The 17,968-nt window shown below is 46.6% G+C and overlaps 1 protein-coding gene across 1 annotated transcript; it reads left to right on the top strand.

Moving 5' to 3' along the window:
- The first annotated feature begins 15,361 nt into the window (after positions 1-15,361).
- Positions 15,362-16,373, top strand: LOC144159922 (very long chain fatty acid elongase 7-like). Its single transcript, XM_077691576.1, has 2 exons — positions 15,362-15,369; positions 15,461-16,373. Exons 1-2 carry the CDS (start codon positions 15,362-15,364, stop codon positions 16,317-16,319), a joined length of 867 nt encoding a protein of 288 aa, XP_077547702.1. The 3' UTR covers positions 16,320-16,373.
- Positions 16,374-17,968: the final 1,595 nt, after the last annotated feature.

Raw genomic sequence — 17,968 nt, 5'->3', positions numbered from 1 at the left:
CCGACTCCGAAACAGGGTATACCCTCCAGTTCTCTGTATACACAGGCAAGCGTGAAAGACCAGGACCACATGGCCTAGCTTTTGATGTGGTCAGCAGCCTGTGCTCAGAGTATCTAGACCAGGGGTACAGAATTTACATGGACAACTTCTACACCTCTGGGAAACTTTTTGACCATCTGCTCGAGCGCAAAACCCTTGCCTGTGGTACCACCCGGAAAGATCGCCGATGTTTTCCAACTGAGCTGAAGGATGTTGGGTGGGAACGAAGAGCTCAGCGCGGAGACGTTCGGTGGCTTCGCGATGGCAACATTTTATATATGCACTGGAAAGACCGGCGCGCCGTGAACCTGATGAGTACCATTCATACAGCCAACAAGTTTGTCCCAGCCACGCGAAGGCAGAAGACAGGTGACAGATGGACTTTGATTACCATCAAGAGGCCTCTGCTTGTCCAAGACTACAATGCTGGCATGCTGGGTGTAGATAAATCGGACCAAATAATTGGAACCTACAATGTCTTGAGGAAATGCGTGCGCTGGTGGAAAACCCTGTTTTTTCATTGCGTGGACATAGCGTGTGTTAACAGTTTCATCCTCTACCAAGGCCATCGAAAAGAAAACCGAGGAGTCCCAGAGCTAGCCCAAAATGCCCGATTCGACCAGCTTGCTTTTAGAGAGCAGCTAATTCAACAGATCTTGGATTATAATGACATCGAGCAAGACCGTGCCCCATATCCAAGTCTAGAGCCAATTCGCCACCAACCCCAGAAAATGGAGAAGTCGAGGAACTGCAAGCTGTGCTATCGAAATAAGAAAGTAGAACAGAAAACATATAACAAGTGCAGCACATGCGAAGTGCCCCTATGCTTCACGTCCTCCCGCAACTGCTTTTCTGAGTGGCACAGCAGTCACCACCCCTAGCTTGAAGGGCCATGAAAAATAGAGTTTATAACGTACAGAAATGAAACTTTCCAGAATGTGAGCTGACATCATGTGTAACGTTTTGTATATTCCAGAACTTTGAATTTAATTTTGCAGCTTTGTTCAGCTGCATGTGTATGTTTTGTTTACTTCGGTTTGGTGTGTTTTTTCTTTGTTAACAGCTAAAATAACAAACAGTTTCCTACCTATCACACTGGAATTATTTTTGTTCGAAAGCTTGATTAAAAATGTACAATTTGGTATATCACAATGCCAAATGCAATAAAAATTACTCAAGAAAAAAAATGTGATTGAGGATGTCGAAAATCGGCCCTTTTTTCGCGGTTGCGAAAGAGTTAATAAACTTCACGCGAAAAAAAACTATTCCGAGGAAACGCCGCTCTGCACTGCTCACACTGCATAAGCACGAGGTGTTCGTAGGCTGCCACTTGTCCCGCTTGATTCTTGCAGTCCATAAAATTCTTCTTTTCGAATCCCTTGGGAACTGAAACATTTTCCAACCATTCCTGGAGTGGTTACTGCACTGCGGGACGCAGCAGCAGGACATTTTGTGCCGACGACAACCGGTGAACTACGCTCGCAGGCAGCAACTTCCCACTACCAGCACCGGTCGGCGCGCTTGCTGGGCATGAACATGGCGGCGGCGTCGAGAGAAAACCAGTTCTGGCGGCATCGGCTCCGTCAAAGAATGGCACCATCCTGAACAGGGAGGCGGGCGCGCGCATCTAGGCACCCTTAGGGTGCCTCGATGCGCGCCCGCTCCGCGGAGGGTGGCACCACTCTTTGAAGGGGTCGCCGCCGCCAAGACCGGTTCTCGGGAGGCGCCGCCGCCATTTTCTTGCAACCCGCCCCCGCCGACTCCCGTGCTAGGCGCGCGAAAAGCGGCGCTCTTCACAAAATCTCTTTGCAGAATGCCTGGTTGCTGCGTTCCCTTGTGCTCCAGCAGCGCTAAAAATCTCTGGAGCATGTTTCGTTTCCTAGAGACCCAAAAAGGCGGCTTCTGTGGACGGTGAAGATCAAGCGGGACAAGTTGCAGCCGACGAAGCACTCCTGCATATGCAGTGCAAGTACCTGGCTTCTCAGCAGTGCCAAATCCATTTGTGGCTATTGTAAGCTTGTCTGTGTGGCTGCTTCTTGATACCAGACGCACGGTTTTACGTGTTTGTGTTGGAGGTTTAATCATGCTTTTGCGGCCTTTTTATATTTTGATTGACGCAAACGGACGTGGCCTCTTAAAGCGGGGGGGGGGGGGGCGATATAAAACGTGTGGCGCTTTGCATCTTCAGTCATTTCACTTTGTATCACGAAATAAGGCGCTCGTTGTAAAAAGGTGTGCGACCTTTCTCAGTCCCGAAGCGTCACCCCGGCGCATCACGCTTACTTCACCAAAAGTCCATTTTTTGGCAGTGTGAATGATATATCCCAAAGCGTAAAACTGCATGCGACGCGTTATGCTCGTGTTTCTCCGTGTTGTCTCAACTTAAGGTCTGTTATAAATCTTGTTGTGCGCAAAAATTTTAATATTTAAAAAAATTATTGTCGCTTATCATGCCATAAAAGTAGCGCATGGAGGTGAAAAGAAATGTGACAATTACACCTCTATTTTGTGAATCATGTGCGGATGTGAGCCGATACGTGTGGATGCCGGTTTGTTCGATTGGCTTGATTTCGCGTCATTTATTCTTATTTCTCGGGAGAAAAAGGCCCCTATATTGACAATTTATCGTGCAGGCTCATTTTGAAGGAACCTGTTTTGAACAAAACCGTGCAGATGGAAGGAGCTGAAGCCAAATGCTGTGCCAACGCCTTTCCCAATCAGAGGTCGGCATTTACCATTTCATTCACTGCGTGTGTTCGTAGAAGTACGTACATTACTTAAGAAATCGGTCCAAAGCAGCGAAAGCCACCCGGAGACAGAACGCAGCCTGAGCCCACATCCAACAATGAAGAGGTGGACAACCCCGCTGAAGAACTTCATGCACCATCAGACAGCGGAAATTCTCCCCGAGTCAACTCACAAGAGACGTCATCGGTATCACAAGAGACGGTATCACAAGAGACGTCATCGGAAAACCTCCAACTCAACAGCCCATGTGTCGAAGCTTTGGATGTCGGAATTCCAAACTCGACAAATGAAACTCTCACAGCTAGTGAGACACAAAGGGATTGTGCTGAGTTGAAAAAGCAGTTGGCAGACCTGGAAAGAAGATACACCGTACTTCAAGAACATCACACACATGCTAAGAACGCAATTCAAAACCTCAAAAAGAAAGTTCTAAAGCATTCGAGTGTAATCATCATTACCTGTATTATAACTGCAGTGAAGTGTGTTTGTATCATTTTGTACATAATGTATTATGTATCAGCAGTGGAGGATGTCGTTCATCACTTTGTACATAGTGTATTTTTGCTTCAAGGTATTAAATGATTATTTCTACATCCGTGTAAGCCTTTATGTTTAGATTGCAGCCCAAGGACGCTGGTTCGATTCTCGGCCGCGGCGGCTGCTTTTCTGATGGAGACGAAAATACAAATCGCCCGTTTGTTCGAGATTTCGGCGCATGTTAAAGATTCCTAGGTGGCCAAAATTAATCCGTAGCCCTCCACTACGGCGCCTCATCGGCTATGTAGCGTAGGCGCTTTAAACCTCACCAATCAATCAATCACGTTCAGATTGCACAGTACATGCATGACACACTTTGCCGCCAGGCAATCCCATATATGTAAGTACCGAATAATAGTTTCAGTGGCTGTAAGCGTGCCGTACATTCTCACTTGAATATGCAGCAGTTCCCTTCCTTCGTGTACTCCGCCTACTTTCTGGTATGTTTATATGTAAACGCAACGACAGCAAGTTCACGGCGCCGGTATGTCACGACGGCGAGAAGATTCCCGCCGTGTCACCTATCGTAAAAAAGAAAGGCATTCACCATACCTTCGCTAATCACCTCAAAATAGAGAATCCTTCACCAAAACCTTACTCTTCTGTTCATCTACCCCAGAAAAAGAATGTATAACAAAAGTAAAGCCAAATCAAGGCCACACTGTTAGCGAGACCAGCACTATCAAGGCGCGTCACGCAGCAAACGCGCGCCCCGCGCCTAGGGGATGCAAGAAAATGGCGGTCGCGCTAGCAGACGACGCGGTTGTCCTCACCCTCAGCGGAGCGGGCGCTATGCCGAACGCAGCAGCAGCGTCGTCCGCGGCAGGGCTAGAAGGGCAGACGCCGCCGCTGTAGCCCGGCCATTAGTCGGGAGAAAGAAAACGGAGATGGAGCGTCTTTCGAAAGGTGAGACAGCGGAGCCTAGCCATCCGCACGTGCTAGCTTGGGGCTACAGCACCACGCAACGCCAGCGCAGACAACGAAACAATTCAGCATGTTAGCTTAGTGATACCAATTTACACTGATTTAAACTAGTTAGCTTAGTAACTTTGAGAATTGCGAAAAAACTGAGGGAACTTTTGTAATTCATATTTATGAGAACCTGTTGCTACTTTCGCCTTTTGTAACACCTCTTCAAACACAACCGAATTGGTAATCACCAATTTAGAAGACGGAGTCCCATTTGTGCTAAGCAGAGCGCAAAACGTAGCGTTTCTCCAGCGACCATATCTCTCATGGGGTTTGTACATTTTGTTTTCCCGCCCAGCAAACCAATCTCGTGCAAAATAACGCTGCCCGCTTTATACTGTCCAATTATAACCGCACCGCCAGTGTTACAACAATGAAATCTTCCTTGTGCCTTCCGCTGTTGTCCTTACGCTGGAAACTGTTTTTTCTATGCCTTTTACATCACCCTTTTTTTAGAAAGCTACTAATTACATTGCCCACTTATCGTTCTTTGCGCATGGACCATCATAACAAAGTTGGATATACATTTTGACGGACGAATGCATTTTACCATTCATTCATACCTAATACTTCAACAGAATGGAATCACCTTCCCTCGAGATCGTATCCATTTCCAATCATTCCCTTTTCCGCACACCTTGTCGGCATCTATGCAATGCGATAATCCTGTGTGATTATGTGAAACGCGGTTATATTTTCTTTTTTTTTAACATGTGCAGTTTGCTGATTGTTGGTCAGTTGCCTTTTGATTGCAGTGTATTTTGTCAGAGTTTTGTGTATGTATGAGTAGAGTACGTCGTTATTTTGATGGTTTGCTTTGCCTTGTATTCCACAGCCAAAAAACGCTGTTTTACTTTGCCGTGATATTTCAACTAACTATGTATGGTTTTGCCCACTCCCCTCTACAATGCCTTGGCGCTTGAGGGTATCTGAAATAAATAAAATAAATAAATACTAACGACCCTTAACGATCACTTGATTCCGTCGGGTGCGGGTTACCCTGGAGGTGCTGTACAATGGGTTAATCAAGCCGTGCGAAGGCACCGCGCAATTGACGCGAAGTTCCACCGAAACAGGGCTAAAACAACCGCCGCTGAAGCAGACGACAAAGTCGTACCGCGGACGCCGCTGCTGATGAGCAGACACTTCCGCGTTGGGAACGCTGGGTAAATTAGCGGCGCCATGTCTAGGGTGCTCCGTGATTGAAACCCTTCGCCCCCTCCCTCGCTCGCCGCCGCCTCCGAAGCTTTAAGAGCTGGTTGTACCGCACGCCACGAAAGAACCGTTGACTGGTGGAGGTAGAAAGTTTTTCTTTAAAAATGCACTGACTATTACTACACGCCTTACTAAGAAGCTTGTGCGCGGGGTGAACAGCAGTCTTCTCGGTCACGGCGCGTATAATACTGCATTTCAGGAAGGGATCGCGCGCTCAGCGAACGCAAGGCGAAGTGCGCTACTCTGCCGTCATCTCGCCGCCCGTCGTCGCCGCCGTGAACCACGTTATGGTAAATAGTGTTTGAACTTCGGCGCCAATGACACGTTTGTTCGGATTAGCCACGCACGTAGAAGTAGCGTCTCCCGAAAGTGTAAGGAGGATGCAGCAAGAGAGATGGCACTATATCAGTTCACGCTACCCTCCCCGTACCACCCTCGCCAGGCGCTCCGACGAGTCTTCTGCGGGCTTAGCATACTTTTCTTCCTTCATACCCTCGACTCATTTTACTCTGCTGTTTTCTTCCTGTCTTCGCTCGCTCGATTACAATGCCATTGCCGCCACTAAGACACAGAAGCAGCCACCAGGGTGATCGCGCACTAAAAATGCACGAAAGCGAAGCATAAACGGAAGCCGGATCTGCTGCGACGAGAAAGTCACGCAGTGGCGCTCCGTACTGGCGGTAACTATAGATTTCAGAAGGCTTAAAGACGCGAAGAGCGAAAGCGTTTATCGGAAGTGATGCAGAGCCGCTTTAACTACACCCTGTGTACGCCTCCAAAGCAAGATTGTGAGCGAGGGCGTAGCCGTGGTCTAAAAAAATTTGACACCGACTCAGCGGCGCAGCCGGAATCTTGTGTTCTACCGCTGCTATGCTCTCCCTAGACGTCTTCTGTTTAACCATGCCCGGTCGCTACAGCGACTTCTATGCGGATTGCCTGAAGCGACCGCGGCACCAATCCTAGGGTTGTAAATCATGCTCCGCCTTAGTGATAGTCCACGATTCATTTTCAAGTCCTCCGCTGGCGTCCAATTTCTTAGAGGTTGCTCAGAACTCAACCGGGGGCGAGCTTCTACTTATGGCGTACCCTATGTGAATGAAGGTAGGCACAGCTTTTTATTGAATCAAAAGTACAAGCCACTACCACTTTTCGGGTGCGGCTTTGAATGTCTCAAAACGCCGCCTGCAATGCGGCCTTCATTCAGGTGCGCCTTCTGCCATCTATATTGTGTGAATCGTGGCTAGTCAATTGCCGGCTCTACTTTTTATGAGTCTTGAATACAATGACCCGTCGCTCGCGTGTGGCAACACCGGATGATTCCCCTCAGCAGTCAGGAGGTTTTCCTAATGCTTAAGGGGCACGCTGCTTTGGCCTTCTCGCCCAGAATTTACAAGTTAGCGCATGCCCTTGGGTTTTACGGGAGTCGTAGAAACTGTGTTAATCAATCACCTTCAAGTGACTCTACTTAATGTTAAGAAATGTATTGTCCAAGTATGCCGTTGCGTCCTATTTCGTTTCTGTCTTGCAATCTCATGAGAATTCCGTAGGCAAAAGCTTTGCTCATAAAGCAACTTGTTACACTGAAGAGCTCCTCAGTTGCGTTTTACTATGATAATCCTAAGATAATCGGGTGTCCTAACATCTTTTCTGGAAGCGGGAATGATGCTTCCTGGATCTGCTTTCCCGTCAAGATTCAAAATGCAGAAACCGTTTTCATATCTAGCTGTGTTTTAACAGCAACGCGTTATCCCTCTTCAAAACCTTCCTTTGTCGCTCGTGCTGTGCGCTTTCTAATTTGAGATAACTCTTTTCTTATCTGACCGTTTTGCAGGATTGATTGATTGATTGTACACTCTAAACTTTTTTGCCTCCCATATACTCCCTAGAGGTTCTTTTTCGCTTGTCCTCTAGTGATCCTCCTTGTAGGAGTTTTTTTACTACATGGAACAGGGAGGTTTTGTTTACCTCCTCAAAACAGGGCGTTTTTAGGTGATGGAAATGAGGTATTTAGGGAGTGTTAAGAAATGTCCGGGAGAATTTAAGGAGTTGAAAATGGAGTATTCTTTACTTTTAAAGGGCGTTTTTAAGTGATGTTTATGGAATTTTTAGGCGGTTGAATAGGAGCCTATTATGGCTCCCTTGGGAAGTACTTATGGTATTTTAGGGGCGTTTTTAGGAGGTTCAAGGGAAGCATTTACTTCTTTTGCATGGAGTTTTGCCAAAGCTTGGGGAGTTTTGTAGGCCTTCCGAAAGGAGTTTTTCGAGGCCACAAGGGAGAATTTCTAGTTCCCTGCGGGAGTACTGATTTCACACGGTTTTTGTCGATTTCAGGTTTATTTCAAACGAACTTTCGCAGACAAGTTTACATGGTACATGGTGTACACAAGGAGGTTCCGAAATAAAAACTTAGGGCGACCTTCTATAAGAAAGCACAAATGGTACATTTCTAAATAACACGCCAGTTAGGAATGGAAGGCAGCAATACGATGCTAGTTGAATAAACCGTAGAAACAATATTACTAGAAGAACTGGAAATACGCGAAAAATAAAGATAGGCACAAACACAACCGCATGGTAAGTGAAATCATTATATAATACTAGCGGATCGAGAACGCGTCGGTACTTATCAGAACTTATCAGTACGCATCAGTACTCAGTACACAAAGTGAAAAAAATGGTTCCAGTGGTTTACAATAACAAAAAAAGTTTTCAGTTGGTGGTGAAATGAGCGAGAGCAGTGTGCTAGTTGAACAAATTGTAGAAACAATATTAATGCAAGAACTGGAAATACACGAAAAACAGATCAGCACAAACACAACCGCATGGCAAGTGAAATCATTATATAATACTAGAGGATCTAGAACGCGTCAGTACTTATCAGAACTTATCAGTACGCATCAGTACTCAGTACACAAAGTGAAGAAAAAAATGGTTGCAGTGGTTTACAACAATAAAACAACTTTTCAATTGGTGGTGAAATGAGCGAGAGCTGTGCAGAGATTTGATACTGAAAGGTAACGAGCACTTTGTAGGTGGTAATGGCACAAGAGATAAATGATGCAGAAGACAGACAGCAGTGAGATGGCTATGGATAAATGAGTAATATAAAGAACAAAAAATATGCTGCACAAAATACCAGTGCGTTTTGATAAAGACACAAATGCGCCAAGAAAAGTGACCGAGTCTGACGGGTTAATTGCAATGATATAGAACAGAATGGGTGCTATCGCGATAGCTTCTTTAGAGTGAGAACAAAAAGCCAGGAAATTCATGTTTTTCGGATAATTTTTAGTTGATTCATTTCGCACCTGTTGCCAACATTATTTAGATAATTGTTTCAACTTAAATTAGTTTGTTAAACTTATTGCTTCACTAAAAGATAGCTGTATTATCAGCATACAGAACGGCCCATCAAATAGCCTCTTTTCAGTAAAAAAAAAGAAAAAAGAAAAAGTCAGAAACATAATACGGAATTCTTTTTGACTACTATCCAATGATTACAGGATTGAAAACAAATAAAATATTAGTGAGCGATATTCATGCGATAAAAGTTAATTATTTCTAAATCCTTCACACGTGGTTTGGTGCTGGCAAGGTCCAAAATGGCATGTTCCACAAACGTTAGAGCTCTGTGTGCCTTCTTGGGATATTGAATGTTCAAAACCCAGAACGATGCAAACAGACTACACAGTCCTCCCAGTAAAGATGATGCAGTCAAGACACGCTGGCCATCGATGTGGAGGCCAACTTCCGCGTTCATGGAATGCAGGCAGGGAGTCAAAGGAACATCTGTCTGAAAGAGCAAAAAAGAAAAAAAATGCCCCACACGTAAAATTCTTACTAATTTCAATACTCATTCTTACCGACCAGAGCGGTAAGAATGAGTCAGAGCCTTGAACGAAAACAACACAAAGACTTATATTTGGACAGGCAAAACACGGTACAAGCACGAGGACAGGAACGTAAGAGGTAACTTAGAATGAATACAAATGCCAGCAACAGTTCAAATACAAAACATACAATCAGGAGCGTTGACAAATAGATATTACAAAGTAGACCAGTTAACTAAAAAGAACACGAACAGTTCGATACATATGAGAGACAGAGTCCCACAATATTCATCTACCAGGCCAGACGATGCACCGCTGTCGGAGGCGATTCGGCTACCTGTGAACGACGCCCAAACGTAGCTAACTTGCTTCGGCGCTAGTCTTTTTTTTTTATAACTGCGCACTTCGCAGAGATAAAGGGCACAACCCGCAACGCGCCCGCCGCCGACGAGCGCACCACTTGCCTTTCTTCCTTCTAGAATCATCCACACGCCTTAGCACTGGCAAAGCTACGCTCGCCCCCTCGACAGAACTGAGCTTCGGCGAAAGCTGAGCAGCGGAGTTTTAAAGACGATAGTCTTTCTTGGGCTACTTAAACCCAGAAATTTTGGTCTGTCTGTATGTCTGTGTGTCTGTATGTCTGTCCGTCTGTCTGTCTGTGACTCGATTCAGCCACCCGGCCAAAGCAAAACAATGCCTGCGCAATAGTCTTATATAGTCACAGCTAAATCTACCTGTCTTGGTCCGGTGTAATGTTCATACTCGTCAACATTGTTGAAGAAGAACAAGACATTACGTAAATATGAGACAACAAATCAATAGAGAAGTGATATTTGCAGTGTTCCTTTATAAAAATTCAAACATGCTTGACTTTTGCGAAATTAAATACTTTATCAACTGCAGAAAAAGAATTCACTCCGCCGTCGCCTGCTGTCGCCAGCGCCACTAGCTTCTGGCGCCATTTTAAGAAATCAACCGGCAACAGTTACGCAAGGTTCCACTAGATAGTTTCTACGTTCTGCTTGCAACGCACGTGGAGTAGGGAAACGCGGTTCTATAAACGTTGAAGTAGGGTGCCTCGATTAACGCGCGTCTTCGCCGTACGGCAGCGTTGGCATCGAGACAGCCGGTTTGGAGCAGTGGAACGCGGGAAATTTAAAATGATTTAAGCAAACCTTTGGTGTCTTTACCTTGGGAGGAGCGCGACGCAAGAGGAACAACATGAGAGGTGAGCGGTAAAGCGAAGGGAGGCATTTACTTGGCAAAAGTCGATAAAGACTATCGTCTTTTGACGACATTTGCAACGAAAGGAGCAGATACGCGGCCAATTTTTATTTTGGTATTTTCTTGCCGGTGAGTGGTCGCGTTATCGCCGCTTCGTTCGACAAATTCCAGCGTTTTCTAGGGGCAAATAGAACTGAACTGAATGAATCGGACGACTTAACAAGAATTAGGCCCTGTACAATAAAAAATGAAAAAAATATACGGTACTTTTAGACGTCGTACGCTCGAGTTTGTGGCAACGTACCCGTGTGCGGCTCTGTCCTGAAGTTCGGAGAAATGCAGGCGGGTCGCGTTCCTTTTCTCGTCTTGCATAACGCTTTCTTTTAAATATGAGCGCCCTCTTTCCCGACCTCTCTACGTTCCTTCTCGCTTCCGTCTGACTGCGCTGATTTTCGCCAGCATGAAGTAACCGTCACGTTGCTTTGAAACGACGCCGCGCGCGACAAGCGATTTTATCTCGAATGCCCTGTTACAAACCGGCTTACAAAAGAATGCGAATGCATACCCCAAAACCCACAAACAAGTAAAATAAATCGAGTGAGCGCTTTTTTCCTTGTCCGTGCGTGTACGTGCTGTGTGCGGCACGGGTATTTCGCAGTTAAGCCTATCCAAACGTTTGACAAACGCATTGACTGATGACAGACCACTTACCAGCGAGCTGTCCACAACTGTCGCCGTATCCAAATGCTGTTAGCGGCCGTTCGTCGTGTGACAGGGGCACATAAAAATCTTTCCACCAAATGGCACTACTAGTCCTTCGCAAATAAGAAAAAATGATGGCCCAAGGCGAGGCGCTTGAAGCTCCGGCAGCACCAAGTCACCGGCCGCGCTGCATTGATTGCGCGGAGGTTGTTTACATCCGGGCAGCAAGTCGTGCCGCCAGGGCAAGTTGAGTCGCTGCAGTCGGGTGCGTTGGCGCGCTGGCACGATAATTTAAATCGTCTATATATGCGCAAGCAAGCGAAACAGATGAACATTGCAATTGTTTGCAACGGCGAGAACTGTCTCTTCGTTAGCAGCAGAGTTTGACAACACCTATCGCCAAAATAAACAGATTGAAACAACACGGCCGCGCTGTCCGCCTGTGATCGAGCTGGTTGAAGCATCTATACGGGTATACGTACGGTATCGGTTTTGTAGCTGTATGCAACCGTCGCGTCCTGCTTACTCGTTCTAATTGGCATTAGGCCACGGTTGAAGTGCTGATACACGGAAGCAACACAAGACTAACATGGCGACCGCCCGCTTGAGATGATTACCTCCGATGGGGAGTTTATTGTGGACGTGGTAGTTTACAAGGAACCGAACGCCATCTCACAAATGGTGTTAAGTCGTTCTAAATCCTCCCTTTTGCTACGTGGATGGGCAACGGTACTACCAAGGAGGTTCGTCCACATTTTTAGATCATACCTAGGGAGTACATTTTTTGCTATAGGTACTTTCCAGGGCACATTACTTGATTAAAACTCCATTTCCGGCTAGTTTGCGTTTACAGTGTAGGGTGTAACGCGCCGACGCAACCCAGGCGATGAGGCGCGCCGTAGTGGAAGGCTCCGGATTAATTTTGACCACCTGGCGATCTTTAACGTGCGCCGATATCTCGTACGCACGGGCGTTTTTGCGTTTCGACTCCATCACAAAAGCGGCCGCCGGGGCCGGGAATCGAACCCGCGACCTCGTGCTCAGCAGACCATTTTGCATGCACTCAGACCTTCCTGGAATGGATCAAGGACCGGAACCACATTCACGACCACATGATGTTCATATTCGGCATCCCCTTCACTCTCAGCCTGGTTCTAGTGCCTTACTACCATTCTGGGCTTCCCAAACGGTGCTCCTCAAAAGGGATGTTTGCAATGGCATGCGGAGCTGTATTGAAAAACTATCTGATCCTCACAATAACCGGCTGTTTTTGTCTCGCACTTTATATTTGTACTTTATTCAGTTTTTATCACAATTTATCGACGTGTTTGAACAGTTCTTTTTTACTTTATTTTCGCACAATTATGGTCTCACAGTGCTTTCTGACGATTTTTGGAGTGATACACGATTGTAAGAACCTCTTTCATGCAAATAAAAGGACTATAAGTTCGCGCGTTGCCATTCCTCTCTCCTCCTTTTAGTCTTCCCGCTAAGTTATCCCCTAAACACGACTTTGCAAGGTAGCAAACCGGCCTCCACGCCTGGTTAACCTCCCTGCCTTTCCATTTGATTTCGTCCTATATACTTCTTTACCACCCCAACTAACTATCTGCAGTGCCCCTTAAATACATAATATAATGTTTGTCACTTTCTTCAACTAAGGATGGTTGCCCATATACCTGATTGCGTATGTGCCACTCCAAAAACATTAACAACGGGAGTACACCCCAGTGAGAGAGAGAGAGAGAGAGAGAGAGAGAGAGAGAGAGAGAGAGAGAGAGAGCCAGAGAGAGAGAGAGAGAGGACAGAGAGAAAAAAACTTTAATCAATAATGAGGAGAAATGTGCGTGGTTGTGGTCTTTATTCTAAGACTTTGTCGGTGCGGGTGACCGCCTTCATACTGAGCGCTCCGCTCCGGACATGAACAAGTGGCTTCGTCTGTGCGACCGAGCAATCGGATGTAGCAAATGGGGCGAAACTATCCAGCTCGAAAACGTCTTTTTTTAAGCTAAATGAGACTACTATGGTTTCAAAACAACCAAAAAGCCTTCCCTAGTGGAAACGGTTTTTAACCGAAATAAAGGAGTGCTTTGGCTACTCCAATTTCAAAACAAAAGAAGGATAAGCCGACCCCTTTGAACATACCTGCCTATATTGAAGGAGTGTTGCAGCTCCGCCAGACCGAGATGGGGCGTAGAAGCAGAAAGACAAACAAAGAGGAGAGAGAGAGACAAGGAGAGATAGAAGCCTTGATCGGAGGCAAGGCGGGCGTTAGGTGTGGTAGGCGAAGTCAATTAAAGGATGTGTTAAAGTGAGTCTGAAACACTTTTCATAAAAACTTAAACCTGTCCCTCGCCTCTAAACGCGTTGTGGAAGGTATTCACAAACACGATATGCAACAACATGCTTGCTACTCTCTTTTGGGGGCTAATCTGAACCACGTGAAATTTGAGCGGGAGGGTCCAACACGATTTGCACCATGCTGGCCGGCGGCGGCGGTGCACTGCGTGGTAGCAGCGGAGTAGCGCACGCCGTCGTACGTTCGCTGATCACGCGAACACTTCCTTAGACGCAGTAGAAATGCGCCGTAACCGAGAAGACTGGAGTTCCTGCTGCGCACAATTTGTAGTTATCGCCAGTGCATTTTTACGCCCATCCGTGCTTCAGTTTATTGTTCCCACCCGCCGCGGTGGCTCAGTGGCTAAGGCGTTGCGCTGCTGAGCACGAGGTCGCGGGTTCGATTCCCGGCCGCGGCGGCCGCTTTTCTGATGCAGGCGGAAAGCAAAAACGCCCGTGTGTACGAGATTTCGGCGCACGTTAAAGATCCCCAGGTGGTCAAAATTAATCCGGAGCCCTCCACTACGGCGCGCCTCATCGCCTGCGTTGCGTCGGCGCGTTAAACCCTACAATCAATCAATCAATCAATCAATCAGTTTATTGTTCCCAATCTCGGATAGCCGCAAACCGCAGTTAGCTGCCGCCTGCGCAACTTTACAAAAGGGCTTCGGTGGACGCGAGAAGGAAAATAGTTGTGACAGAGGTGCCGAAATGTGGGCAGGAGGAGCCCCGGAACGGCGCCGAGTAAATTGATGACACCGGAATGAAAACTGGGAGGGTTAGACATATACTGCTTTACAACAGAAACGCCGGCCAATAGCCGCTACAGCGCTCCAATGACGTCATTCAAGTGCTCCAAGGACGCCATACGGAGAAAGACAAAAATCTTTTGAGCGTGTGCCAAAGTTATTTGGTGTGCATAGAGCAGCAATTTGTGGCTGAGGTAGTTTGTTACCCCATATAGAAAGTACTGAAAGTGTTTCTTGACTACGTTCTTAAAGCATTGATGATTTACAAAATAGTAAAAAAATGTAGGAAGGTCTTTTTAAAGTGAAGCGGGCTCCTGAAGAATACGGAGGGAAGTGACCGTGCATGGTTGGAGCACCGTGTAGTACCCAAGTTCGTGCGAAAGCAGCAGGCACAAATCACGTAGTTGTTATTGTGAAAAAAAACTTTGATGTGTGAATTTACGCTCACTGAAGTCAAGCATTCTGGTTCCGTTTATGCTTGATTCACGCGACCCTTAACTCGAAACCTGCTTGTACTAAAACGTGCATGTAACGAAAAATAGGGAACTTTTGTCAACTTCGGAATAACCAGGTTGAAACGTATTACGAGCTTTGCCTCATTGCAGCCTTTCCGCCTACGCTGTATTTCGTCCTCTACAGGCAGGTCCGTGTGGCTTATCTTAACGGGCTGGCTATTGTCACAAACAGCTGGGTAGCGTGACAGTTAGTGAAAATCGTATGGAGGAGACAGAGCATATCACTCGTAATACAAGGCCTTGTCGTGTGATTAGAGGCTTACCCGTAAATGAAACACTGCAGTGTAATGAGAGCGCACCAGTATTTGTCGTGAAACTCAATTACAGTCCCAGCGCGGTGATCCATCCATGTACCACGTCACAAAGAAAATTAGATATTGTCAAAGACCGCTACAGTTTCACACCCGAAACCCAGCTGCGCTCAGTCCAATTTTAGATTGGCATTTCCTCCTGTTGTTGAATAATGTTACGCCAAACATCTGCGCAGATAGAGGACATGCGCAAGTGGGTTGGCTTAGTTCCGGTATAAACGCAGTTTTCACGCTCTCCAAGTGCGATTAGTTGGTTCAAAAAAGTGTTTGCTTGGGCGCTGCAGTCTAGAGCCTAATCAAAGCCGAAGAAGCAAGGCTACGTTACAAGTCGGCGCGGTGCAGCAAAAAGACATCTCTGTTTGGGCCATGCTCCTCTGGGCGGGTGACGTGAGAGTTCGAAATTGGCCCCTGATGGGTTCCCCTACCGTGGCTCTGTTGATCATCGCCGGCTACAACTACTTCTCACTGTGCCTTGGTCCTGGACTCATGAAGAATCGAAGGCCGCTTTCCATCAGACCCGTGGTACTGGCATACAATGCTCTCACTGTGCTCGTCAGTGTCTACTTTTTTGTTACCATGTTGCAACTCTCGTACCTGCGCGGCACGTCGGCCGGTTCGAATGGACTGCACCCGTACAGCCTCTTCTGCGAGGGCACGGACAACTCTTCCAACGGCATCCCCTTCCTCCGCCACTTCTGGCTCTACATGCTCACCAAGATTGTCGAGATGATGGACACCGTATTCTTCGTGCTGCTTAAGAAGAACAGCCACATAAATTTTCTTCACGTTTTTCACCACTCGATGGCATTTGTGACTGTCTGGTTGGCCGTTAACAACGGCGTTACGGGGCATGCGGCCATGTTTCCGGTTCTTAACAGTGCGGTCCACACGGTCATGTACACGTATTACGGTCTGTCAGCACTGCCCCCTTCGCTGCGGCCGAACCTCTGGTGGAAGAAGTATGTCACCTACTTCCAGATTGCTCAGTTCGTCATATTGACTTTCCACAGCGCCATCCCCCTCCTCTATGACTGTGGATTTCCTCGCGTTATGTCATGTATTATGACAACAGAATCGGTTGTCTTTATGTGGCTCTTCTCGCAGTTATGTTGCCAGAACTTCATGCTCCGAAAGGCTGACTGAGAAATGTTGCTAGTAGAAGGTCTTGTCGTTGCTACGTGTTCGCTGGAACGCTTGGTTAAATAATTTGTTGCGTGCTTTGCGCAGTTTACTGAGTCTGTAGACCAGTGTTCTACGTTCTTCTCTTAGGTTTGCGACTTTATACAGACAGCCTGATGAATTATCACAGGGTGTTGTAAATTAACCTCTGCCGTATGGAAGTTTTGTATGTTTGAGGGCCATTTGTGGTTTTCTGTGGTTGTCTGGGGGTGCTAGAGGTGTGTTGCTTCGGTGTATTTTGTTAGCATAAAATGCGCGAGACTTCGAATACTTTGCAGCGTGTTTTATTTTTGAATTTGTCATTCGAACAATCACAGCTATAATAAAACAATAAAGCAACCTTAAAAAGCTAAATTGAGTTTTGTTGTGCGAAGTTTTTTTGTTTCTCAATCGTAAGACCAAACGAGCACAAAAGTTCCTGTGGCCTGAAAACCTCCCGCCTCCGTACATGTGTTGGAAGCATTGAAAGAAAAACGTTTAATGACTTCAGTTCGTAACCACCACGTACAACACAGAAAATTCAGTCCCCTTAAACTATGTGGATAAGGATGGCCAAAGAAGCTAGGTGTAGTCCAAGAAGTTCATGAAGTAAAACACAATTGCTCGAAATTTGAGATTTAGCATTCATCCTAGCCAATTAGCTGTATGACGCTTAGATGAACACAGTTTAGTTCTAGCCTACACACACGACCCTGTCCGTTCCATTCACGCGTAGTAGTCATCTTACTGTCTCAACCACTGAGAACAGCGGTCAGGTCTCATCGCGCCGTGAGACATGCATGCTGAAATCTCCCACCGGAACACGTGGCAGATCATCAATGCTGTTGTTATTGTTTATTGATCCAAACAGAAATCTTTACTTATAGGTGCACCGCTAAAATTCTTGAACCAAGTGGCAAGGTAAACGTGCACACAACACAGTACTCGGGAGAGAGAGAGACAGGGGGAGAGAACCGGTGACGTCATAAGTCTGCACGGCCGCCGTAGCGGGAGTCATCACTTGCAGGCAGGAGAGCGCTGCTCAGACCTCGAAGCACAGAACGCCTGAGCCGCACAGCTCTCGAAGCCTGGCGGTGCTGCAAGGCAGCCTCGACTCCCCGTAGTCGCACGCGTCACGTATAAACGGGCCGCCAGTGATGTGCGCGTGTTTAGACGTGAAAGACACCTGCCAACATGTCGCTCTCTGCGCCCTTCAAGCTGTTTAAAAAAAACAGCGGGCAGAACGTCACAACCGGGGCCCATCAGGAATGAAACACGGAAAACTACCTCCTGGGTGCACTTGTGCTGATTAGCTTCATACCTTCTTGTAAAATCGACGGGAATATTCTATTCCAATACGTAGGCACACAGAGATTCTCTGTAATAACCATGGTTGCAGGGAATGTATGTATGCATTGCAGAGGATAGCTGCCACTACGGTGGGACTTAGGTGTTCACCACCTGCATGCCCGTAGCCTATATGTATACGCCCAAAAAAACTTCTGTAGCCCAACACTAGGCTCCAAAAATACTCGCTATGGCTAGATTTTTGCCGAAATTATAGTACTTGTTCGCCATGTACTGTGATGCATGCAACGTTTCGTACTAATACACGTTGTTTAGTTTCACCTTCC

Source organism: Haemaphysalis longicornis, unplaced genomic scaffold (assembly GCF_048455015.1).
Source record: "Haemaphysalis longicornis isolate Haplotype H1 unplaced genomic scaffold, Haemaphysalis longicornis Haplotype H1 scaffold_10, whole genome shotgun sequence".
Classification (NCBI taxonomy): Eukaryota; Metazoa; Arthropoda; class Arachnida; order Ixodida; family Ixodidae; genus Haemaphysalis; species Haemaphysalis longicornis.
Note: the sequence above shows the minus strand (reverse complement) of the source record. Positions and strands in the feature narration are given on the sequence as shown.